The sequence below is a fragment of the Triturus cristatus genome, chromosome 7, assembly GCF_964204655.1.
Source record: "Triturus cristatus chromosome 7, aTriCri1.1, whole genome shotgun sequence".
Lineage (NCBI taxonomy): Eukaryota > Metazoa > Chordata > Amphibia > Caudata > Salamandridae > Triturus > Triturus cristatus.
The window spans coordinates 954,333,384-954,360,162 of NC_140590.1; the positions used below are offsets into that span (position 1 = coordinate 954,333,384).

Below are 26,779 nucleotides of genomic sequence, written 5' to 3' on the forward strand. Positions count from 1 at the left end.
ACGAGGTGGCACACAGACCACAAATCGCTGGCCCACATTGTAGACATAAGCAACAACTGAATAGTATGAGAAAGCCAATACCTAGGAAGGAGAGCATTCTCCATCCCCAGGCTGACAACACGCCCCAGAACCAACCGGACCAAGTCCAGGTGCCTGGACTCTGGTGTATCTGGCTTACAATCTTATGAAGGCGGGTTATGGCTTTATATACTGACGGCGAATTTTCTGGTATGAAAATGCAACAACTTGATCCGATGACCCTACAAGCTCCGCCCCTATCGGCCAGGATGACGTCCAGGACAAGACGATTTTGAAGCACAACAATCCGCATAGCAGACTGCTCTTCTGTTAAATTGCCTAAGGCGGAAATAGTTTCGTTCACTACTGCTTCAAGGGTTCTGGTTAATCTACGTATCAGCTTACTATTAGTAACTGTACCTATATAGGGAAAGAAACCTTTATTGAAATCTGTGTATTTTTCCCATGCTGTTTCAGTGTAATCGACAATTGGGAGATCTCTCTGCTGTCTATTGTGTACTAAATGGGTATTTCTATAATAATCAGGAGGAGCTAGGAAAACAGGTGGTAGAAGGAATGCTATGTAACAGGTACCATCCCAATCTAAAGGTAGACGTATATATGCGGTCTGGCCACATATAAAGTAGGAATGACGGGAAGCTCTAAATGTAGACTTGCCTTGATCACTGAATTTTATTACAGTGGTGCATTTACTATGGCCCATGTGTATGGAGCCATTCTTTCTTATACATAGTTCCCCTTTTACTGGGAATACGGACATGGCGGGCAAGATTGGTGTAGCTTCAGATTCAACGTTCAGGATCATGAGGTTAAGTGTAAAATTACCTAATCCATATACTTCATTTTCTAGATCAGTTCCTGTTCTTTTGGGAAGTCCCTCCTTGTTAGGGTAGCAGACTTTAAGCAAAACTAAGTTCAGGTTTCCCCATACCCAGTTGTCTTGATAAACTGCGGAATTTGAATCTAGGGAATTAATCAAACTAAACCATGCTCCACAGGAGCCATTGTGTGTGAACGGATAGGGAAAGAGGGGCAACACTCCCTTATAGTTCTGATAGGGAGGGAGTCGGCCACATATCCAACAATTTGTGGCATTGCTGGTTTGATGGGAATGATGTAGCATACTAATGAAAGTGTTATTGCGCAGCGCAAATCTATAAGACAATTCATGTGGAGGTAATTCACTAAAAGAATGTTCTGCAGTTATATTATAAGCATGCTTAGGAATAGGATAATACATGTGCAATAGGATGCTGACAATGATGATCAGAAGACTTAGAAAAAACAAAATTAATAATGTTACTGTACAATGACTACGAAATGATTTACAATACGCATGCTTCTTGAGCAGCATTTGATTATTTCTTTCTCTATTCCGGTCCAGAGGATTCATGTCAGAGACAAATTCAACCGATTCACCTTGGAGAGGACTTAAACAATCAAATTGTCTGACTTACTGGACCTCAATTTTAGTTTATACAGTTCTGGTTTCGTTAATTCAACCAAAGGAAGCTTTGAGTCTGTTTGTGAGGGAATACAGGGTTGAGTCTCTACGCTGGATGGTAGTCCATAAAATTTCTTGATATGACTCGAGTGCAACCACCCTTTCCTTCCCTCGATTTTCACAGCTGTCCTTGTGGTAAGTAGAACCAACTTCGGTGACTTCCACCTAGGATCCAGTTGGGTCTTCCGATCGAAATTCCTGACCAAAACCAGATCCCCAGGAACCACGTCATGGGGTTTCACCTCAGTATTGTCGGGAAAAGCTGCGGATACCTGTGAACGACAAGATTGTAGTGCAGACATCAAGGAAGCCAGGTAATCTGTCAGCATATTACAGTCAACATCAGTGATTTTACGAGGTATAGGCGTCCCCCACATATTTGGTGGTCTACCGAAGATCACCTCATACGGAGATAGCCCTGTTCGAGAATGTGCTACCATTCTCATGTAAAAGAGCGCAACTGGTAAGGCTACTATCCAATCGACTCCTTTCTCTCTACATATTTTGGACAATCTAATTTTCAGAGTTTGATTATGGCGTTCCACGAGACCTGCCGCCTCGGGATGTCGGACACAGTGAAATTTCCATTGGTATCCTAATAGAAGGGAAACGTGTTTCATTAATTCGGATGAGAACGGCTGGCCGTTATCTGAGTAGACAACACGTGGTAAACCGTACCGTGGGAAGAATTCTCGAACTAACTGTTTGGCAGTAGTCGGGGCAGTGTAATCTGAAACCGGGTATGCTTCTGTCCAACGGGAAAGAGCACAGACAACTACGAGAACATATTTGAATCCTCGACATCGTTCCATCTGGATATAATCCATCTGGAGGACTTCAAAAGCATGATCGGGAGTTTGGAATCCACCCTGTTCTACTGGGATGCTTTTACCTGGATTAAACTGACAACATATCATACAGGTACGGACTTTTTGTTTAGCTGCGGCTCGCAAGTGTTTGTTGAACCAAATGTGTTGAATGCTGTCTAGCATAGCTTTTTCTCCTAGGTGCGCTGGACTATGTATAGTGTTAATGATGACTTGGACCATTGAGTCGGGAAGAAACCATATAGATTTTTTCTTCGTCATCCATCCTTGATCTGTTTGGATCCCTCCTAATTCAGTCCATTTCTTTATTTCTTCTGGTGTAGCATGTGTCTGTATGTCAATTACATCAAGGGCGGGATCCTTAACTGTCATGCAATGTGTTGGTGTCAGGACTATTGTCTTTGTCATGTCAGTTGTGTGAGTCTGATTCTGAGCAGTCTGTTTAGCTGTTCTGTCAGCTAGGTCATTACCCTGAGAAATGATATCGGTAACTTTTGTGTGGGCTTTGCATTTCATAATCGATATTGCAGTAGGTAAATGAATCGCGTCTAATAGGGCTTGAATGAGGGGTCCGTGTTGGATGTGGGCACCGTGAGAAGTTAAATAACCTCTCTCTCGCCACAGTACGCCGAAGTCATGGACGACTCCGAATGCATAACGTGAATCTGTGTATATGTTGACTTTTTTATTTGTGGCTTGAATACAGGCTTGTGTCAGAGCGATGAGCTCTGCTGCTTGAGCTGACAAAGTGTTAATACAATTTGTTTCAATGACTTCAGTGTCTGTTGTGACTGCGTACGCGGCCACTAACTCTCCTGTACTTGTTCTCATACATGACCCATCTACATATAATGTCAAGTCTGGATCCGTCAAAGGGATATCTGTCAAGTCTTGTCTGGGTTTCGTCGTGATAGTAATGACTTCGACACAATCGTGCCAATGGATCTGTTCCGCCTACTGGTAACAGTGTGGCAGGATTTAACGTATTACAACGTCTGATTTCTATGTGTGGCTGAAACAATGTCAATTCGTAACCGGTGAGTCTCGCTATAGTCAAGTGTCGTGTTTGTGTGCGGTTCAAGAGAACCTCTACTGCGTGTGGTACTTGTACTGTCAATTGATGTCCTAACACTATGGCATCGCTTTGTCTGATTGCTAAAGCTGTTGCTGCCACTGATTTCAGGCACGCTGGAAGTGCCTGCGCTACTGGATCTAATGTACTAGAGAAATAAGCACATGGTTTGTGTGATCCTGCTTGTTCCTGAGTGAGTACTGACAAAGCAGTACCTTCGCGTTCTGTAACAAAGAGTGTAAACTGTTTACTGTAACATGGTGTTGCTAGGACAGGTGCTTGACATAAAGCTTTCTTTAAGCTTTCAAAGGCATGTGTATGTTCTGGAGTCCAAGGGAGGACAGTCGATGTGGCTGCCTCCTGTGTTGTCAACTGGATGAGTGGTTTTGCTAGAAATGCATATTGAGGGATCCACTGCCTACAGTATGAAGTGAGGCCTATAAAAGCCCGCACCTCCTTTTGTGTCTTGGGTGGTGGCATGTTAGCAATTAACTGGATGCGGTCGGGTGTAAGCTGCCTTCCCTCCTTGGACAGCGAGTGCCCAAGATAAACAACTCGCTGGACACAGAATTGCAGCTTGGAAGGGGACACCTTGTGCCCCTTGTCGGCCAGAAATTTTAAAACCGTCAATGACGCTTTTTCACATTCAAGTTCGCTTCGAGCGGTGATCAGCAGATCATCGACATATTGAAGCAAGGCAGTGTTAACTGGCATGTGGATACTGTCAAGTTCTCGTTTCAGTGCTTGGCTATAGATGCTGGGGCTTTCTGTAAATCCTTGAGGTGCGCGTGTGAATTTAAAACTTCGTCCATTTAAACTAAAACCGAATAAATATTGACTTTCTGGATCAATTGGGACACTAAAGAAAGCATTCTTGAGATCAATTACAGTGAAAAACGTTGCTTCTGAATCAATAGCTGGGAGTAATGAAGAGATATCTGGGACCACAGGGTATTGTGGTACAATACATTTATTTAATTCGCGCAGATCAATAACTAATCGATATACTGGCGGAGCTTTTGGATCCGTTCTTTTAAGAATCGGAATTATCGGGGAATTACATACATTGGAGTCTGTTTCGACAACCACTCCTTGGGCAATAAGCTCGTCAATGATTTGCAGTAAAGCCACTACAGCATCTGGTGGTAACTTGTATTGTCGCATTCGTGGTAGTACCACTCCTGTCTTTAATGTGACTCGATATGGTGTAATGTTCATGCAACCAACATTAGTGGGGCGTTGTGCCCATAAATGTGTAGGTAAATTCTGAAGTCGGTGATCCATGTCTCTGGATACGTAGTGACCTTTAAAGTCACGTAAAAATAGTCGTACTCCTTCCGGAGAGCAACATATTATGGCTCCTAGAGCTTTCAATGTTTTTATACCTAACAAGTTTTCTGGACATGATTTGGTAAGCAATAAGTCTGTAGTACGTGTTAATGGACCGACTGTAAGTGGAAGAGGTTGTGTTACGTCATTTATTATCGGTTTTCCTGAGAATCCAAGGGAAATATTCTGTGAGCCTGAGAGGGGTGCCCCTGGAACTTCACTGCGTCTTATAGTTGTTCTGCTTGCCCCTGTATCAAGTAAAAACTTTCTGTCTTCCCCTAATAGTTCACTATGTACATAAGGTCCCTCTTGGTCTACAGGAACCTCTATAAGGGGTAAGCCAACTTCCCTCTCTAGGCTATCTCATGAGTATCGCTGATAATCGGGATAATCTGTTTGTGCATACTGATACATTTGTTGTGTTGTTGCTTGAGTTGCAGCAGTAGGCTGCACTTGTGGTGGCGCTACGATCTGTTGTGGAGCTGCCTGTTGCGGAGCTAATTGTTGCGGAGCTAACCTATGTTGTGCATTCTGAGGGATTTGTTGTTGATTCTGATCCTGTCTAGGTGGACGTGGTCTCTCATGTGTTCTACCTGTGGCAATATTATGTTTCAGGACTGGACAATCGTGTATGTAATGACCTGGTTGTTTACAGTAGTTGCATGTCCCTTTCGCAGGACTTGCGGAATCACCCTTTTGGTGACTATCGACTGGAACTGATTGTGCAACAAGCATTTTCATTTTCGTATCTTTCATACGTCTTTGTTCGTGTTCTTGTTCTTCTCTAATTCAATTGTGGTGATATTGTAACATCTGTAGCATCTGTGATGGGGTATTACCTTGCCAGGTACTTTCGAATTTCAATACTCTATTCTTGACTGGTAGCAGAGAATTTTCAACTAATTTTGTCACAAACAGATGTGGATATGACTCGCTACTGGCTTTTATGCCACTATTTATACTAAAACATTTTTCAAATCGGGAATAAAAATCACTAGTGTCTTCATCTGATTTTTGTTTACAGGCTGAGATTGCACCCCAGTCTTCCTTTTTCGTAGTTAATAAACGTGGCAGTACCTGTATTAGTAGTCCTGCTAGTGCTGTAGTCTTTTCCCCAAGCCCTGCTCCTGCAGCTCGGGCCTTTTCTTCGTTTTCTAATGCTGTCCAATCTATCTTTTGGTCTCCCACCTCCCATTCTTTTTCTTTGAGTTTCTCATAAACACCGGCTGGTAATAGGACTTTTAATATTTTCATAATATCGGGGTAGGTATACTCTCCCATGAGTAACATGTCTTTTATCTCACGGTGGAAACCTGCTGGGTCCTTGTCATGGCTGGGTACTACTTTCTTCATTTCTAATAATTCCAGTTTAGTTATAGGCGTGTATACAAACACTCGTGTAAAATTATCACCGGCGCCTCTAATTGGGTGTACTTCGCGTAACGGATTCTGTCTATCTATGTGATACATTTTTCTTCCCATGATGGGAACTGGAACGTGTTCTGGGCATACGAAATTTAAATATTGATTTCGAGATTCTAGAATTTCCTTAATCAAATCAGTACCTGACCCTCTCCATATATTCGTGAGCAGTTCTGTCAATATGTCAGGTAAGGGTCCTGGATCGGAGTGTTGGCCTTTATATAATATAAGGAGGTGTTGAATCATGTATATACTAGCTAAACGCTGTTCATATGGGTCTAGATTCAGAAACGTGTGTGCAAGTACATCGTCATTGTATTCGCCGGGACTGTCAGCCCATTGTACTGCTGACCTGGCTAATTCTTGTTCGTCCATGGAATCAAGCACGTGGTACCCCCTTCGATCTCGGAGTAATTTATCGGCGGCTTGGAATAAGTGTTCAGGGGATTTTGTATTTAGCATAGGGTTTGGAAGATGTCTATTACATTCTGGACGTATTGGACGTATTGGGTCGTTAAAACCTCTGGTATTATTATGGGATCTTCCTCTACCTACATAAGCTATTGTATCTACTTGGTCTGATTCGTGCTCCCCCTCCTCTCTGTTTAGGTCAGCGGCGTCTATCTCTAATCTTTCTTCGTGTATTCGTTCTATTTCTTTACGGATCTTTCGGTACATAGCTACTATACATAACTGTTTATCATGTCTTCCGTCTGATATATTCTGGCCCCAAGTGACAAGTTTTTGCATTTCTTCCGGATTTACCCCAGGCCGGTCTTGATTTCTGATTACACAGTTTATAAGGAAACGTAACAATTGTCCCTGTACCTCCGCTTTCTGGTACTCCATGGCTCTGCTAATACTTTCAGGACCTCGTCCTGACTGGACAAAGTGATATATATTTTCTAAATGTGTAGCCATTCCTGGTAGCTTCGTTAAATATATTGCAGCTCGTCGAATACGTAATGATGACAGCAGCATTTCGTCCCGTTTACCGGGCACAGGATCATATCTACAATCTACTAGAAGTTCCTTGAGCATGTCGGGGGTTGCTAGTTTGGGCGTACGTTGGTGTGCTAATTCTCTAAGGGAAAATTTATTTCCTCTGGGTGGCGTAGAAAAAATGTCTGTCGTACCTCCTGTAGCACCGTCTAGGATGCTGGACGTGAAAGGATTTGTTGAAGGTGAGACAGCAACCGTCGTTGCGGGAAAAGCTGTAGAAACAGATGTGTTTGTCGGAATGTGTGTCGAAGCTTGTTTTTGTGGAGGTACAGACGGAGAGTCTTGGCGATGAGCATCATCGGCAAGCGGTCTATGTGGTGCGGTATTAGCATACTCGGGAGCTGCGTCATCTAAATAAGAGGACAGGAAAACATCTTCTGCGGTTCTAGGATGCCCCTTGGGATGTGCTTTTATCGGAAATAATGGAGGTGGCAAGTCTTTTGGTATTTCCGGAGTAGCCTTAGGTAACCCTTCGGCCAGAAGTGGATACATACCATTCATAAGGGCGTTTCTTTGTCTGTCTATTTGTTCTGATTTTACTCGGGTACCTTCCTCAAGTAACAGATTTTCTCGGACTTTATTTGAATTTTCCTTACCCTTATCTTCCTGTCTGAGTGCTTTTTCTGTACGTCTATATGATTCTTTACGCCATAATTCAATGGCATCTTTCTGTGACTGTCTGGCTTTCTTTTTCCATAATTCTTCTTCTACTCTCATGATGCAATCTGCATCCCAGGTCCCCGCTGCGGGCCATCTCTGACTCTCTGGTAATTCTTTGGTGTAGTCCACCCATAAATCAAGAAATAATACGGCATCTAGGCCATGCTTATGATACATAAAGTACCCTGGAGTGTCCCTAGGTGGGATGGGAACAGCTTCTTCGAGTACACCTTTTCTAGTTTTGATCTGTCTTAGTTTCGAGAAGAGCGGCATTTTTAGACCTTATTACTAGAACACACTTTACAAAAACACAATAATGAACAGTCATTCACACCACAGTATATAGAACGTATTTAAAACATTTTAACACTTAACAGTTTTACGAACAATGATAACTAATAGAAAACTAGTTACTGACATAATACTGACACTAGATAATACTTATTTATATTTATTTATCTGCAAAACATACTATATATACTGCTAAACAGTACAGATACACTGCTAAAACAGTGCAGACCGGATTTGTGTACCCAAACCCGTCTTGACCGGCACAGACTATGTGCACGTTAAATGCCTCCCCGGTAATGGTACTCACCGGGTAGCTCGGAACGGAAGGCCTCGGAACGGAATCGAAACTGGACCGGACTGGACTGGACTCGACTGGACTCGGAACTTCGGAACTTCGGAACCTGGCGGGTCTCTGTATACCTCGGATCTTGCTCTCTCAGCTAGGCTCTGGTCGGGATACTTCGCACTTCTCACCGCCTCGTCTGGGTGTTGATCGCAGCCTCAGTCGTCCCCGCTTGGCCGGAGGGAGATACAGGAAATCCTGCAAATACGCGTTTTTGTCCGTTCAGCTGCGGCAGGAGACCGGGCCTGCAACGCACCGCCGGCGCGTGAGATGAGAAAGTGTCCCTGTTCGGGCGCCAATTTATGTGGTAAATATTTCGTTACCGGTACTATTTTTTATGCGGTAAAGTCTATTAAGAATAACTCAGTAAAATGAATCCGTGGTATTAGAGGTTTTAAAAAGGCTTTATTCCTATACAAAGGAACACAATTCGAATTGTTGGCGTTCTATTCCATCACCACGAAAGTTCAGGAAGGAAGGGCATATATTATTGACAGGTTATCATTTTTATAGAAAAGGCATTACAGTAAAACAGATGCAGTAGGCGTATCAACTGATAAGACAGAATAAACTATGCATGCGTAACTAGAATAGGCGTAACTAGACAACGTCATTATATATGATGTCACAAGTGGGTGGATCCATAAGAGAATCCTGCAATGTCAGCAGAAATATTTGGCAGAGATGCGTGCGCAGCCGCATGACGTGTGATTGACGTGCAACTAGAGGGAGAAAGGACTTGACATTTAGCTCTACACGTGGAGACAGAAGTCTGGGGTTATGTCAACCTAATCCCAAATCATATCTAATATCCTATGTTTAAAGAACTGTGTTATCCAAAAAGAGAGGTCTCTTAGGATAGAATCTTATTCTATACTGACTATACTGACTGTTAGTGCGTGTACAAGCGTCTAAGTGTCTACACTAGATGCGAGGGGGTAGGAATATTCCATGGTAACAGGGCTATGAATTACTTGCATGAGGACAGCGAGGCCTGGCCCTTTGCACGGTAGCTGGAGGAATGTTTACCTAAACTACTAGACAGGAATGCATCGGATGAGGGGCGGAGGAGATAATCTTGAAGGTGAAATACAGTTTTTGGCAGGCGACGGGCTGGATCAGGCACCGTTAGCCGCGCAGGGAGTGAGACAAAGTTCATGGTCACAGATGCAGGCTCAGACTGGAGCTTTCAGAGAGAGAAGACAGGAAAAGGCTTGATGACAGAATTCGGGCCTACTCGCCTGAATCTGCAAAATGTGGAAAGTGAACCACATAAAGTCGGTGGCCTTTCATACTTAGGAAAGGAATATCTGACCCATTCATGGTGGATCTGAAAGAGGACATGTTGACGGTGGACGCACATATATTTGCGTCTTCAAAACTGGAGCAGGAGGGAACATACATGTACGTATAGCATGTACATGGAGCCGTTGGGGTCTACGATAGGGGACATAACTGATCACAAAATTCATATTTCCTCACCTCCTGGGGCCCAGTAGCAGCAGGTCACCTGGAAGCATAAAAGTACCCCCTTTCATGGGGTCACGGCCCCAGTACTTGTACTCCATTTCCCTCTGTCTGCAGGGCTTAGGGGAACCCGTTCCAACTTGTTCTGGGGGGTGTTGAAGCACTTTGTGTACAGTGCTTACACCCTCCTTTGTCAGGTGGGGGCTCGTCATCAGACACACCACAGGGGGGCGGAGCCAGCATTCACATAGGCAGGCACTGACCTATTCAGGATCAGAGGACTAACCCCCCCCCCCCAGTACTCCAAATGCAGATGCCCTATTCAGCCTAGCGCTGACTCAACCTGCCCTTCCTGGAGCCACACACCCACCTCACCAGCCTCTGGCACTCCAAAGCCAGAGATGCAATCCACATCAGGCAGGCAGACACATAGCACACAGAAATGCCAACTTCTAAAAGTGGCATTTCTAAAATAGTTATAAGTCTGCGCACACCATTGTGTAGCATTTATTATTACTATTCCAACCATACTAAACTTGACCACGCTTGCTCCTCTCATATCCGGATTTACCACTGAAACACTTATCAGGGAATCCCCAATGCATTCCTATGGGAGGGCAGCCTCACAGTAGTGTGAAAACCAAAATGTCTGTTTCTCTTCCAGGACATGTCACACACTTAAGGTACATGTCCTACCTTTCACTTACAATGCACCCTGCCCACAGGGCTAGCTAGGGCCTCCCTTAGGGGTGACTGACATGTTGTAAAAGAGGGGTCACCGACATGGCGCACAATTTAGGTGCCACGTCACAGCGGCCGTAACACTGCGCGCACAGGCCCTGCAATGGCAGAGGCCTGGGATAGGTTTTGAAAGGCTACTTTGGTGGGATTGGCGCAATCAACGCTGCAAACCCACCAGTAGCATTTAATTTACCAGCCCTGGGTATTTGAGATACCACTTTACAAGGGACTGACAGGTAAATTAAATAGGCCAAACAGGTGTAGACCAATCTTACCATGTGTATCACAGAGAGCACATGCACTTAACACTGGACAGCAGTGCTAAAGTGCCCAGAGTCCTAAAACCACCAACACCATGTCAGAAAAAACGCTAGGAGAAAGGCAAAACATTTTTAGGGATGACCCTGCAAAAAGGGCCAAGTCCAACAGTAGGTCAAACATTGGCCAGCAGGCAGCCTGTATTTTCTAAGATGCCCTTAAATGTGTCATGGCTCCAGAATTATGCAATTGACCTATATTTATGAGTGTGACCAAACCCCATGGGTATCTTTTCATATGTGTTAGATATTTAAGTAATCTCAGTACACACTATATTGAGCTTTAGAGAGTATGGTACTTAATACTTGGTCTGTACCTATATTGGTTCAAAAAACGCTTGGCCTTCCTCAACAACCTATGCTGTGGTCTTAACTTGCCTTGTCACCCTTGTATGCCACAGGGACTTCCCTTAAGTAATACAAAAGAAAATGTGATTTTTCCTGCAGGGTTTGCAGACCCTTGTGAATGAATCCCTGAGGTTCACAAACTGTGGCGCAGGTCTGTAGTAAGGACTCTCCAACACTTTTTGCATTTCCTGTGGGGTTCGTGTTAAGCTCTGCAAACTCTTTAAAATAAAAGACAATAAAAACATTGAAAGTGGGGGGAAAATAAGCCTACACTTTCACCCTCATCCCTACCCCCCTGGTTGATTGAATCAGGATGGCTGCTTACAGCCCACAACTGGCACCTACTCATGCTTCTTGTGGCTGAAGGTATGGTGCAAATCGAGGTTTGCAGCCTGCCCCTTGCTTACTATTGGCTGCCTTTTCTGTCACTCTCACTTGGTTGTTTCTTATTAGCGTCCCGGTTTCACCATAGTCTGTTTGTCCCTCCCATGTGGGCTTGATTTTGAAACATGACAATTTTCTTGAGCGTTAAGCACTTCATGAGAGTGCATATGTTTTCAGGATGTCTCCCTAGCATACTTCTCTCGCCCTGCACCCTGTTTCTCTTTTGCCCATGTACTTCTCCATATCCATCCCTCTTGCGTTGGCTCATGCGCGTCCCCACCATCCCCCCCATTACTTTCCCATCCTGGGCCCTCAGAGTTGCTTCCCCCACACCAGGGCCCTCCTTCACCCTTTGATGATGCAACCTACCTGCCTGCACCTTCTGTGTTGCTTCACCCAGCCCCTTTGTTGCTTCATCCCCTGCCTTCTCAAGTATTGCTCCTGAACCCCCTTCCTTCAGGATTGATCCTGCAACAGTTTCCTCTGGTCTGCCGCACCTTGCCACTTTTTGAAAAGATATTATTTTTCCGATCGGAATTGAATTGCCTCTATAAAGAAAAAAAACGCTTACGCCATTTTGTAGGCGTGTATCTTAAACACAGTATCTCCTTTAGAAGGACCCTGTCCTCATAATCTCATTAAGATTGACATCTCTCGGTAAACCTCCTTCGTTGATGTTAAGTTTTCCTCTTCTTTAAATTGCACCCACCTCAACTGTAGGTCTCCAGGTTCTAACTGCCCTAAGATCTGTGCTACTAACTTCGATTGAGCTATTGTTATCCTCTTTTTAACCATGACTTGACTTAACCACTGCTCCTTACCCCCTTATAGATATCCTCTTTCCTGTCTACCTGCAGTCACACTATCATAAGACAGAATGTTCTAGGGACAATGGGGTTGAGTACTATTACAACAAGGATTTACAATGCAATAGGTCTCAAAAACAGCGAGAATTTGAGCTATTGGCATTGTTAATGGCAATGCCCTTTATAATAAAAGGCATTGCCATTTATAATACCAATTGGTCAAACTTTGGCAAAGCAAGACCTATTGTATTGTAGCGCGCGGTGTCCGTAAAGCGGGCGTCGCACTCACCAATAAAGTTTTTTAAAAAAATTGAAATTGAGCGTGGTGTTCCCAAAGAGGGCACCATGCTCAGCATGCAAATTTATTTTTTAAAATGGTGAAAGAATGCACGGTGTCCCGCATCAATCAGTGCGTCTTCGCTGCGGCGTGTTGCACTGATCGATGTGCCTCGTTTCCCTTGATGGTCCATCAGGACGTCCGGCCCAGGTACTCTGCACTGGACACGCGGACCTGCGCTATTTCTCACCAATCCAGTGGATCAGCCCCACAGGATTCTTGGCTCAATTTTTTCTCCATATGTACCTTATGAGGACACGCTGCTGCGGTCCTTTTCACTGGCTTGTCGGCTTCATTTTGGTTGCACAGCAATTTTATTCAGTTGTGTAACACTATGTCCTGATGATGATCCCACAATTGTTCAAAAGGGATCGAAACGTTTAGCCTCTGTACACCGTAAACACTATTTTACCTGATATTACCCAGGAGGTGAGGTAGACTCGCAGAGTGATACACAGATGGCTGACTTTATGCCTATTGGTAGAAACTGGCATACTCTAACCAGCAATCCGCAATGGGAAATTAAAAACGCCGTCAAATGGTAAAGCTTGATGTAGGTTAGATAGTACAAAGACTTAAGGCAACTAACTACTTATTAAACAGCACAGCAATTGCAAAGTAAGCTGAAAGAACCAAAGATACTTTTTTCATCCAAAAATACAAAACATAATTTTATTGTTACAATTTAATACACTTTACAATAAAGACTCACTCATACTAACTCCCTCATCCACTCATTACATCCAGAAAGTTTGTTTAAAAACACAGTATTAAAAAAACAATAGAAAGGTAGCTGATTGTTTCTTACAGATATCAGACAAAGATTAAAAACTCTAGAGATGGACAAGTTCCTGCTTCCCGGCGGGGACTATAACAGGGCGCTTTACTCCCGCTCGGCTGGCCGGACCCTTACGGGTCCTACTAAGATCGCGGTGCGGACCTGGAGGGCTGCCACTGCGGCCACGGGCTGGAGTGAGCGACTGACATGTGCTACTCCTTTGTTTGCCTCCGATCGCCTGGGGAGCCTCTGGACTACGAAGGGGTTTGACCAGTGGGATACGATTGGTATCAGCAAAGTGGGAGACCTGTGGCATAAGGGCGCGGTTAAGACTTTCGCGGCTCTTCAGGCCGAATATGAGCTTACGGACAGGGAGTTCTTCCGCTATGCCCAAGTTCGACACGCCCTGCTTTCAGTCTTTGGCGAGGGGACCAAGATCCCGGTTTCTTCGCCCCTCGAGGACCGCATACTTGACGGACATGTCCCTGACAGTACTATTTCTTTAATTTATAAGAAACTGATTAATCATCGGGCTGACCTCTTGGTGCGCCTTCGGGAGGCTTGGACGGGGGATGGGGTGGAATTGGACGACGAGGACTGGCAGTCTGCACTGTCGTCCCCCAAGGAGGTCGCCATTCCGGCCCGTCTCCGGTTGGTACAGCTTAAGATTCTTCACCGGGTGTATGTGACGGGTCCTCGCTTAGTCTCGATGGGATATTCCGATGATGGGCTCTGTAAGCGGGGTTGTGGGCTCAGCGCCACCTTTCTCCATATCCTGTGGGAGTGCCGCGAGGTGGCGGACTACTGGCGCCGGGTACATACGGTTATGGGACAGGTCACTGGGGTTGTGCTGCTGCCGGAGGTGCGTCGCTGTGTCCTGAATGTGTGGGAGCCCAATGATTATAGCGCAGCTCAGACTCGGTGGGCGGCCCTGGGGAACATGATTGCCAAGAGAGATATAGCGCAGCTTTGGGGTGCCCAGCGGCCGCCCACCGTGTCAGTATGGGAGGAGAATATGGACTGGTGTATGTTCAGGGAGAAGACTGTGTATGTTGCCTGTGGTAAGCCGGGGGCATGGGGCAGAATCTGGGGGCAATGGAATGCATATCGCGGGGGTATCTGTACGCCCCCCCTGGTGGACACTGATATCGCCATGTCCCCCTGACCCTTGACGGTTCCGGGCACCTTTTGGAATGACTACATATGGACGTTTGTTTCCCTTGGCCCCCCCCCCCCGTCCCCAGCCTCCCGGTACTCCTTCCTTTCGCGTGCTGCTTAATGGTCTGAACTGGAGTTCCCCGGAGGATGCCTGACCTGCACTGTTTGTCTTTATGCCTCGCCTTTTGTTTTTCTTTTAGTTTTTTGTGTTTGTTGGACTTAAGTCTCCTGTTCCTTTAGAACTATCCGGAGTCACTACGGGGCCGAGCCCCGGGAACCGACTGCAGCTTTGATAAATGTATATTTTATTCTGTACTTAGCGGCCGGCCCTGGTGGTTGTAGGCCCGTGCTTGTAATCGAATTATTGTTCAATAAAAACTTTAAAAAAAAAAAAAAAAAAAAATAGATTAAAAACTCCGAAGTTATTGCATTGGAACTGGAAAAAAGACAACGTGGCACAAACTCGGATGACTTCGATGGTTTCTACGCACATTTCGGCACCAAAAGTGCCTTCGTCAGGAAAAGCCACAACTTTGATAACTTAATATCTGTAAATGCAAACAAAAGGATACATATGGTTCTTTCAAACATATTTGTACCTTTTTAACATGATGAGACAAAGTGTCTATTGACTTGCTTAAAGTTGTTCGCAGTAAGAAGTGGGAATAGATCCACATTCCCAGCGAAAGAAAATTAGGAACAGGGCTAGAATGCCCACAGTCGCATGCTGTTAATGTGCCAGTTAAAAACAGAAGAACAGAGAAAGGGTGCTCAGATAAAAACAGGTGGACATGCTTGTGAAACTGAAATCACCAAACACCTACCATGCTGCCTTTTCATAATTTTTTATTCTTTAGTGATATCATTTCGGAACATATGACATGCTTCTGAGCCAAGAGTGACCTGGAGACAACCACAGTGTTGCCGTGTTGCTTATAGTTTTCTGCTTATGCCAAAAGATTAAAATGTTACCCTATGTTCGGCAAGGATCTATGCAATACAATGCAAAGAGTTGGTCCTTAATCCACGGGTATAACGCAAGCCGCATCTACTCTATAGGGAAAATAATTTTAACTCTTTTTTTGTGATCCAACTAGTCAAACACAGGCATATTTAAATCTGACTGCTTGGAGGACTATGTAGGATATCTACCTCAACCAATAGATGACAGAAAGTATGCTGGAAATTGCTGCACAGAAGGTCATCAGGTTAAGTTGCAGACAGGAAAATGCAACGTAAAACACTGAAGTTACACAGTAAGACGATACTAAAAAATATATAGAAAAAGAAGTGCGTATTATCTTCTGCGCATGTGTAATATTGTGAAACTACTACGCTGTGCTTATCAAAGTCTTTCACTTGCGTTTTAAATTTGAGACACGAAGAGGTTAATGGGCAAAAAGTCTCTTGAATCAGCAATGATCCGGCAGATAAGAAGAAATGTGTGGTAATGCGCTGCTCCAAAATTGAATTGATGTCTGGAGCTAAAGAGAAACCCAAAACTCGCTTGTAGATACTTCCTCAGTCAAGATGTTTGAACAATATACAGACATTGTGACAATGTTACTGTACTTGCATAATTCTGAGAGCAACTGAAACAATAGATACGGGCCACTCAGATAAGTCTGTAGTTCTGTAACGGAAACGACACTACTTAATGGCTATATGAAAATGTATTGCTACAAAGTAACCAGTTATGTAATAGTGTGCCATGAGTGGCCTCAGCCCTAGTCTTAGATGACAAATACACAGACATGGCGGCAATATTGCGGTACTTCCATTATGCTGTGGGCGAAAGGGAGGATCGACACAGGCCAATGGGGCGAGTCCGTATTTCTGTAACGAAAAACGTCACTACAAAACAAAATAATGTCATAAAGTGACCAGTTATACTGCAGCACACAATAAGATACCCAAACAACCGTCTTACTTGTAGGATAGCTTTAGTCCACACAATAATGGAACCCCCCTTCAGAAACGTCCTCTACATAACGAGTGCAAAAGCTCACGGGCCGCTCTTTGAACGACCAGTTGAACGGTAAAAAATGTATTCTGTTAAGTTAGCCTCTACTCCTCTTCCATTTTGTCTCCCTTGTGTTTCTGCGGGGACTTTCGTAAAGTCAGAAGTTACATGTTCACTGAAAGCTGGTTGCACTGACAATACTTGCGTGCCACAGTAAGGAGTCCTTCCCTGCCGAATGGCCAAAGTGCACAGATGTCTAATCTGTTAGCCCACCAACGCCTGTAACCTTCCTTGCCCATCTACAAAGATGATGTGGGTAGGGGTTTATCAGGATTCCACAGTTCAGCATGTTAGCATTCTGTAAGGGGTTGTGTAAGGGGTTGTGTAAGCGGTTGTGTAAGCGTTATGTAAAAATGCCATAAGAGGGTTATGTAAAGTGTGATGTGACCATGACAAAGTGGTTTTTGGTGAATTCCTATGGTACCCAAAATGTATAAAAGGCAGGTTTGAAACTGTTCTAGTTCGTTCCCTCTCAGGCACTTGTAGTGTCTGTATGACAGAGCCAATATCATGAGATCTAATAAACTTGTGTTTTGTTCCACTCGAGTGTCGATCCTCATTTTGTGAACCCGTAGACTAAGGGTGCCCCTGCACCAGTGAGACAGATAATATATCTCACTTCTACACAGTTAAACGTGATCACATGATACACTGTTGTCCAATAAGAATCAAGCGAGTGTGGCGTTACTCAACTTTATTCAAATTGAACAATGTCAAAACAAACAGTTACATTGAAGTTGAAGTGCTGTGAACTTAAAGTTTTCCAGGTGCAGTATGCACCACAAAGCGCCTGCATTATAATACGAACTAGACGTCATATTAATTAGAACCCAAAGGCTAAAGCGATCGTTGGTTACTTGATAGCATATATTGGAGATCAAGGACACTCTGTATGATCCTCTGAGGCAACCTGATACAAAGCAATGAATATCGCTATATATTGGAGATGAAAGAGACCAAGGAAGTATACAATTGACTGATAGACCCTATACCAAAATGCATGTGAGACAAGGTGCGAAGATGTTGCCATGAGCACCTTGTGCGTTACATAACTGGATGTATATTGTTACTAAATACAACTCAAATAGTCATCCAGATGGAAGTCCCCTGTGTCAAATGGAAACTGACAGATATCTCAGAACACTGGCATAGAGCCCTATGTCAGTATGGATCTTCCTCCTAAGAATATGCCCATTCTAAATAGCAAAGGTAGGTCTGTAAAGATAATCAAATACCAGAGGAGAAGAAAAATAGAGTTCAGCTGGCATTGTAGCGTATGGCTTGCTCCCATGGAATTTCCTAATTTAAACCTCGCATCACTGTATCTAAGGTAAAAATCCAGTAGACTTCTCTACTTTTCCTAATCCCTTCCGGATCAGAACCTGTTTTTTGGTTTATTTTTTCTAAAATGAGCCAGTCAATCTCTTCAGGGCTATGTCCAAGTTCCAGGTAATGCTTAACCAAGGGCGCCATGATTTTTTTGTGCGGATGGCCGAACGATGTTCATTTAATCATATTGCTAGGGATCTAGATGTTTCTCCTACGTATCCCAGTTTACATGGGCATAATAAAAGATAAACTATGTTCTTGGTCTTACACTTAGTGAAAGATTTAATAGTTTAAAATGCACAAATGTCTTCGATATGGTAGCATTATCACACACTTTACATTGCGAGCATTTGTTGTTGCCAACTAAAGGGTATGAACCATCTATGGTTTTCTGGATCAAAGATTTCTTATTGTTCATGCGAGAATGGACTATCTGATCTTTAACATTTTTATTGCGCCTATGGGCAAACATCTTGCTGTAGGACCGAGTTAAGTGTTGTGAATGATAAGGACGCAAATGCTAAAACACTCACAATTTCTTCAGATGCAGAAGTCTGAAATCTGTACTAATCGATAAAAATATGAAATGGGTGTCCATATCTTGGTTAGTTTATACTTCTGTTGGATTGATTATGATGAACAGATTCTTTTATTTTGAGTGCAAGCCGTTGCAGTGGAAATGTAAAAGCTGAATGGGGCTGAATAACATGCTTTCATCACATCGTGTAGTATAGTAATTAATTCTCCTGTATCGACTCGCTGTTCTGCAAATTAGCATGCTTAGGAATAACAACCATTCATTATGTAAAAACGCATACTCCTATAGTATAGGTGCAGTTGGCCGTACATGCTGATGATGTGTTTGATGGGATGCTGTCAGTATGCCTGGTCACGTACTTATTGTATCTCAACTTGCTTGTATTCTCAAAGATGATGCCCTAGATGGCTCAGAAAGCTTTGTTTTTAAAGCATCTAAAGAAAGTCACTCTTGCCTGTGACCACAGTAAACAAATTATATATTTTTTTTAATGAGATTATAGTGAATTCTGTTAGAATAAATATTTGACTAGGATTTTTTTTTGTTTTATATAGTGTGAACTAGACCCGAGACATCGGGTATCAGCGCGCTTTACATGAGCACCATTTCCGTTACAGAAGGACACATTGATTTTTGTTAAGCCCGGGTAGATTAAGTGATTTGCCCAGAATCACAGGATGTTTAGCGTTGTTGCCGAGACTCAATCCTGGTTCCCCAGCTTCGAGGTCGACCGCCCTAGCTCTAAGGCTACATCCTCTCCCAATGTTGATTATGACAATTCTGGTAATAACCCTCGACAGGCTGTATGTTTGTAACTTGCCTTCTAGAGCAATTTTGACTGCTTATATTTTCTTGGAAAGGTGCAGAAATCTTTATACTGATTGCTTATGTTAAACCTACATCTTTTGGCTTTTACTCTAACATTCTATTATGCTGTGCTAGCTTCGAATGTTCTAGTAGAAAGTATAGCAAAAGAATAATGTGTATAACAAGATATCAGAGTGTGGGCTATGTTAACATGATGAGCTCTGTGTAAAAGCAAATACTATGTCCAGCCACACAGATTTTTACGTCGGTCGTTAGTAAAGACTTTTTGATTTTTCTAAAATTATACGTGTAAAATACTTCTATGGGTTTTCAGCTAGCCCTCTTCATTCATTGGTCTGTCATTGTGTCCTTCACATTATTCGTCCATCCACTATACAGCATCTTTAAATGGGTCAGCCCACTTCAGCCGCTGCCTAACTTCACTGCGAGTGTCTGCATGCTGCCCTTCTCAAAACGAGCAGTTCCCCACGCAAAGCAATTCCATCCAGTGCTAGGGACTCTAATGCAACATGTGCATTTGAGCCTAGAACATTTTTACTTTTCTATAATTTTTTTTAAAGATTGACGAGTGCCTTGCAGTTTAATAAAATTGTACATTAAATGTACTTAAAGGGACTTTAAGTTAGCCTTCTTCATCCATAACTGTGTTGCTGTATCATTCACATTTTTCTTCTACCCGCTACAGCATGGGGAAATGAGCCAATCCACTTAGACCATTGACTAACATCACTCTAAGTTTTAGCATTCTGCACTTGTAGGATGTGCACTTTGATAGAAAGAAAGTACTTCTCTTTAGTGGCAGTCACTACGACGCACTCTGCTTTGTGATGTATTCAAAATGAACAAGACTGATGATACAAACAGTTTCTGTTACAAAGTTTTACAAAACCATTACAAAACAAGCTTTTTCAGTATTCGTTTAGCATGATTATCGTATCAAGAACGTGTAAGAACATGCATGTCCCCCAACTGGTTTAGACTCAACCAACAAAATTCTACAAGAGAATTCAAGCCCTAATCCAGAAGAATGGAAAAGGCTGGAAAGAGTGAGCCATGACAAATCCATCAACTATAAACAGCTGACCGATGCCAATATTGCACAAAAACAGATGGGAAGCACTGCAGAAAATGCACCTGTGCAGAGCTTCTTAATGCATGACCAATTTGATTTTCCTCGTGTACAATAAGCTGTGGGAAAGGAGGAATGCTTGTCTCTAGTGGAAAACATGCTAGCTCTGATGTGTGTTCTGTCACTGTGGATTGTAGCAAATCACTGACCACATATCCTTGTGTCACAGGTCACTCGTCTGTAATTGCATACCGGTTCTGCTGGTTTACTTTCTGTACTAATACATCCCTTGACTGACTACTTTATTGCTGGCTGCCTACTGAACCACTTTCAGTGTAGTTATTTTAGTTCCACACGACCATACTGCAAATAGAAGAAAAACAATAACATTGTCTATAGTTGTATACTACAAAAGTTAGAATTTATATTTTCATAGCTAGCAGTAAAGGAAGTTCTGACTATATGCAGTGAGGATAATATTCAGTTTGTTGTAAAACTGCCAACAGGAAATAGTTAACGTTTGTTAAATTAGAACCCTGGGAAAATTTCCCAGTTGCGTCTCTAGGCAATACTTGGAGATGCAACCTTCTCCAAGCATTGCACGAGGGCCTGTTTTTTTATGTTCTTCTGAATTTCTCCTCTTTGGATGCTGTTACTCTAACCAAGATATGAAACCTCGGTTGATAACCATAAACCTAGGGAACATGTTCCCTGAAGTCTGTTTGGACTCTAACCCTGAAACAAATAACATCCTTATCATTAAAAGAATAGGGTGGGCAAGTTAGATAATAACACTGCGCTGTCAATAAATATTAGCACACAAGGATAAAAGCATTCTCATCCCACTGGATAGTCAAAACTCTGCATCCTTAATAGAATTTGTACTTTTCCGTATGCTAGTTAAAGAATTATGCATTCAGTGTCCGGACTGGAATAAAGTACAGTGCTCCCAAATGGTTGTATGATCAGTGCTCTGAAATGAATCGTTAAAGCCTAAAGTCACCAAGCCTGTTTTCCTGCGTTCCTGTTTTCTATTCTTGCAGCTGCCAAGAAAGCGGTAAGCACCATAAAACTCATTACAGAGAGCACTCCAGACCTAAGTGTTTATGCCTTTTTGTTGCTTGATCCGTAGAATGCTGCAAGGCACTAGCAGGTGTTTTCTTAGTTAAATCAAGAACTTTGATTCCCTTATTAAACTCACTTTAACTTTGTACTACAATTTAGTTCTTTATGCATGTAACATCACCTAATGTATTAACTCAACTTCGCAAGTGGTTCTGGTCTTTTAAAGTGAAATAGTAATTAGCTTATTCACAGGACTTTCCTTCCTCTAAACATTATCCTTCAACGTTGTGTTTCCATTTATCTATCCAAATCTTAACCTCATCACATTTTGTTATACTTGTTTTTCTGTCCTCCTAATTTTGATTTTATATTAATTAGTACCTTATTAAAGGTCTTAAATTGGCAGGGCTTGCTGAGCTGTAGGAGCTCTTTATTCCGATCCTTCAGTTACAGATTACACACATCATTTATTATCCTCCTGCTCCTTGTCTGATCTGTTTATTTCCATTGGTCTTCGCTGATTCCTCTTCACTGAAACTCCGAAGATTATACCTGACGGATGTGTGGTGCACCCACACATATGGTGTAGGTGTGTCTTCCTCACTCATGTGCATGTGGCACTGGCCTCTTCTTAGTTCCTCATGCTGCTGTTCTTTTTACCTGGCGCTCCATTTGGTCTGAGTTTGTTTGCTGCTGGTTTCCTGCTGTCTTGTGCACATGGTGCAGTTCCTTCACCCATGTTCCCATGTGCTTGATGCTGGCCTTTCACTTCAAAATAGTTCTTAACTCTAAGAATTGTCTAAAGTATAGTTTGCCCCGAACTGATGTAAAAGTATCCCAATCCTTGCAATGTTTTACTCTTGAAAAAAAGACCGAGAATTAAAATTTCCAACTAGTTTATGAGGAATTTAGAGATGTTTTCAGCGAAAAGGGGTTAATACGTTACCACCCCATTACGCTTTTGACTGTGCTATTGCTTTACCACTTCAAGCAAAGATACCAACTGGGTAAATATATATCTGCTCGCTCCTAATGAAAGGCAGTATTTTTAGTAGAGGAGAATCTTCTTAAGGGATTCATTAGTCATTCAATTTCTCCCGCTTGGGCAACCATCTTTTTTTAAAATCTGAAACTGGATAGTTACTCTAGCCCTTGGATAGACTGCAAGGAGTTCAATGCTATTATACTTTGTAATAGACATCCATTGAAACGTATTTCTCTCTTATTTAATCAGATAAATTCTTCCAGAGTTTTCTAAAAAAAAAACACAATTGACCTGTGAGGTTCATTCATCCTGGTTAGGATTAAGGAAGGTGACGAATAGAAGTCAAACTTTAAAATGAAGTACATGCATTATTATGAAGTTAGCCATTCTTTTTGACTTGTGTAAAGCTACTGCCACTTTTTAGCAGTTCATCAATGATGTCTTCAGGGATATATGCCTTTGGTGGCACTCCTTTAGTAGGCCGTCTTAAGTTCTCCAATCAGCTGTCTGCAGTTTATAGCAGTTTCTCTTTCAGGCGTCTGTTGACAACCTTGCTATCATAATTTCTGGCTGTACTATGTTGCATATGGTTTGTCTTCAGTGAAGTGAAATTCATTTGGGCTTGGGTGTGACTCATCTCTTGGGTGCATCTAAGGGACTGTATGAGATTTCCAATTCTCTCCTCCTGAATTAGGGACAGATGTTTCCACTCCCTCCTTCGATTCCAGAATTTCTATCTGTTTTTGAGGCTTTGTCAAAGCAACTTATATTGTGACGTTTTTGTCCGAGTCCACCCAGGAAGCACTCCACCAAGATGAAATTAAAGAATGGGTGACTTTTCTTTTCTTACTAATCATGGACTAGGTGATTATTCTCATTTCATGAGGACTCTTATTCAAGTTGTTTTTTGGTAAAAAAAAAAAACATTTTTCACTTAGTTGGGAAGAGGGTGGATGAGCAAACTACAGTTTCAGTTTACTTTTGAGAAGTGGATTCTAAGAAAACGTGGCTAGTTTTGACTCCTTCGTTTTTAAACCCAAATTGTACGTTGCAACAGCAGAAACCAGGATCATTATTTTGTTGCATTCCTTTCTAGCTCAGTACTTTTTAAGTGTTATGAAACTCGGCGAAAGATCAAATATAAAATTATTCCAAGCTTACTGTTGTTGCCTTCTGCACAGTCTTCTTCCATCTTTAAGATTACACGATTCACAGACACTGAATATACAGCAATTGGCACAGAACTTTCCACAGCAGGTGAGTAGCTTAATCTGATTAACGTAACTACAGGTTTAATCTGTTTTCCTGTGTCCGGTATTAGCAAACACCTAGAAGTACACTGCTTGGGCAACTTTTTAGAATGCTCTGCCCACATCTGTGTTGAGACGCAATCTTCCTTGTGTGTTGTGTACGATAGAAGAGTTTGGGCCGTTTATAGACTGAAAGTAGTCCTTGTTAGGTGTGAGAACTGCGATTTTTCAATATGCTGCTAAGTGTGAATACAGCCATCGAAATTTGGATTATAAATATCTTATAAACTTACATTGTAAATGATCTGTTTTTCTAATGTAAAATTATGATTTATTTTTAGTATCGTCTCTGCCGCTGAATCAGCCATTAAGCTTACCGTATCAGCCTGCAAAACCACCACTGGGACCACCTCCTATTGATGGAACGTTGGTGAACAGGCCATCTGTGCCTCCACTGGGTCCACAAAGCAGCATTGTGCATCAACACCCACCCAACACATCTGCTCTCCAGGATGGTAAGACAAATCCTCCAATGTTGTCTTCTATGATTTAATCTACTGTTTTAATGATTTAATCTACTGTTTTAAATTTCAATCCTCTAACTACTGCATGAGAATAAATCAGGCTGAATAAATCAGGCACTTTTAAATAAACTAAAACAACCCATCAAACTATACCCCCAGTTCTACTTAAGACAGCGGATATATGGTAGATAGTGTTGCCCTCACAGTTTAACACAAAGTAGGAAGGGGAGACAGAAGAATACATGAAAATGCTTAACCTTTAACAGCGGTCTCATGGGGGATCAAACTGCATATCCGTAGGTAGGTCGGGCATATCCGCTGTCGATATTCAGAGAAAATAATTTGGATAAAAGGTGCCCATCTATCAGGATAGGAAGTACAACTTTGGTCTAGAGACAAGGACAGTTTCTCCATCCCCAGGATGAACCGCATTTTGTGTAGCCGGGAGGTGTGATTGGGAGTCTTATCTGTACCCTAAAGTGATAGAACCACCCGTTGAGTCACCCCCAAAGCTTATTTACTTAAATTTGATTTCAAGCGGAAATGGTAGTCATTTAGAATAAGGTTTTTGTTGTTGCATACACTGTTTTCCCTCTAGTAACTGGAGCATTGGGAAAAAATGTTCAGGATACCTACCCTCCTCCTTGATTTAGCAGGGCATTGCTTTCCAAGAGAACACTAGGCTTCAGTGATTGGAGTATGTTGCTTTGGACAGCTAAGGGAAGTTTCCTCATATGACAGTATAGTTTGCTTTAGAAACATTATTTTGGCATCCATAGCAACCACTTCATTCCGTGATAGTTGTATCACATGAGGACGCTAGATATTTTGCTTCTGTAAACCATCAAACTCGTCCAATTTAAAGACGTGCACAGAGCCTGGCTGAGATTCTCCCTGCTATTGCTGCACACAGCATAAAAAATTGAGGACCTGATTACGATGGTCAGACGACAGACCGACCGACCATCTTTGCAGCAGGAATCGCATATAATGATTAGACCGCCGTGTAGGTGGTCGGAAACTCACTTTTTCTACTGCGGCTTGTGCTGCGACCCAGGAAAAGGGCCGCAGCAGAAGCAGCAGTAAAAAAGGCATTTTTTGCACTTCCGTGTGCCAGGCACCACATGTCACATGAATGTGTGGCGGCACTACATGTGCCCCCTAGGCCACTTAGCAGTGGCCCATGGGGTACGGGGCACTGCTTGGGGCCCCTAAAGTGCCTTTCTGGCAGCCTTTTAATGGCGGTGAGACCGCTAGAAAAAGGTAGACGGAAAGGGATATCCTAATCCCTACAGCGGTGCCTGCGCAGGCACTGCCCCCATGGTAGGGTTACTAATTGTACTGCTGTCCCGATGTGGTCTTTGATCCTGTCGAAGGTGGCGGTCCTACCCCCGATCTCTGTGCTCTGACCGCCGGTATTTTAATCCAGCAGTCAGACTTATTCCCATGATGTCGGACTGACCACCACAGACGGCCTGTCGGTGGTATACACCCGACATAATTATGACCCACTGAATGTTTCCACTGAGCATGCGTGCTGGTCATGTGGACATTGACCAGCCTTCTACCTTGGCAAAAAATTGGTGGGGATCAAAATTGCAGGCTTTGTGGGGCCACAGAGAAATCGTTACTACACGTACTATGTATTTGTATGATACTTTTAAAAGAATGGCGCCTTATGCTTCGCTCATTAGCTGGGAAAAAAGTAGGTCCATTGCAAATTTCCAAATTACAGACCAAGCTTAAAGTAGTTGGAGCCTGAACAGGGGAAACTCTGTGTTCACCTAGCTAATTTTGGAACTTTTGCATTAATAGATTTACGGACCTTAGTACAACCAAACAGAGAAACAAGAAAGTGTGGCAAACGAAAACTGGGAATACTATAAAGATTCTTCTATTGTCTCTGCCTTTTGCATTTTTAACCTATGTTGATTTTTAATTCTCAAACTAACTACTGGAAATGGATTTGCCACATATAGCCGGAAACTCATCGCAAAACAGGAGGGGACCTGGTAGCCCATTGACCAGTGACCACATCATCCTCCCAGGGCACTTTCTGGGCATAAATATGGCACCCTGGCCCTCTGTTCACGCCAGAACTGTGGAAAGGACTAGAGAAGACTGCCCTGCTGACCCATATACTTGGCAAAGAAGCTCCACTGTATCCTGGACTTCACCTGACACACTTTGGGCTAGCAAAGAGAGGACTGTGCCTGTGGCTCCTGGCTTGAGAAATTTGCTGTCAAGCCCCAGACCAAAGAAGTGACTCCATGAGTCTGGTTACCCCCTGGAACCAGCTCCTGGGCCATCAAAGCTGAACTAGTCTAACTCTGTCTGTAGGCA

General features: G+C 42.9%; 1 protein-coding gene across 1 annotated transcript in view; it reads left to right on the forward strand.

Moving 5' to 3' along the window:
- SEC24A (SEC24 homolog A, COPII component) overlaps nucleotides 1-26,779 on the forward strand; it is a 595,056-nt gene that overhangs the window by 100,901 nt on the left and 467,376 nt on the right. The window contains exon 3 of the mRNA XM_085617984.1: nucleotides 24,254-24,427. Within this exon, the coding sequence (XP_085474110.1) occupies nucleotides 24,254-24,427 (174 nt within the window). The remainder of the gene's footprint in view (nucleotides 1-24,253; nucleotides 24,428-26,779) is intronic.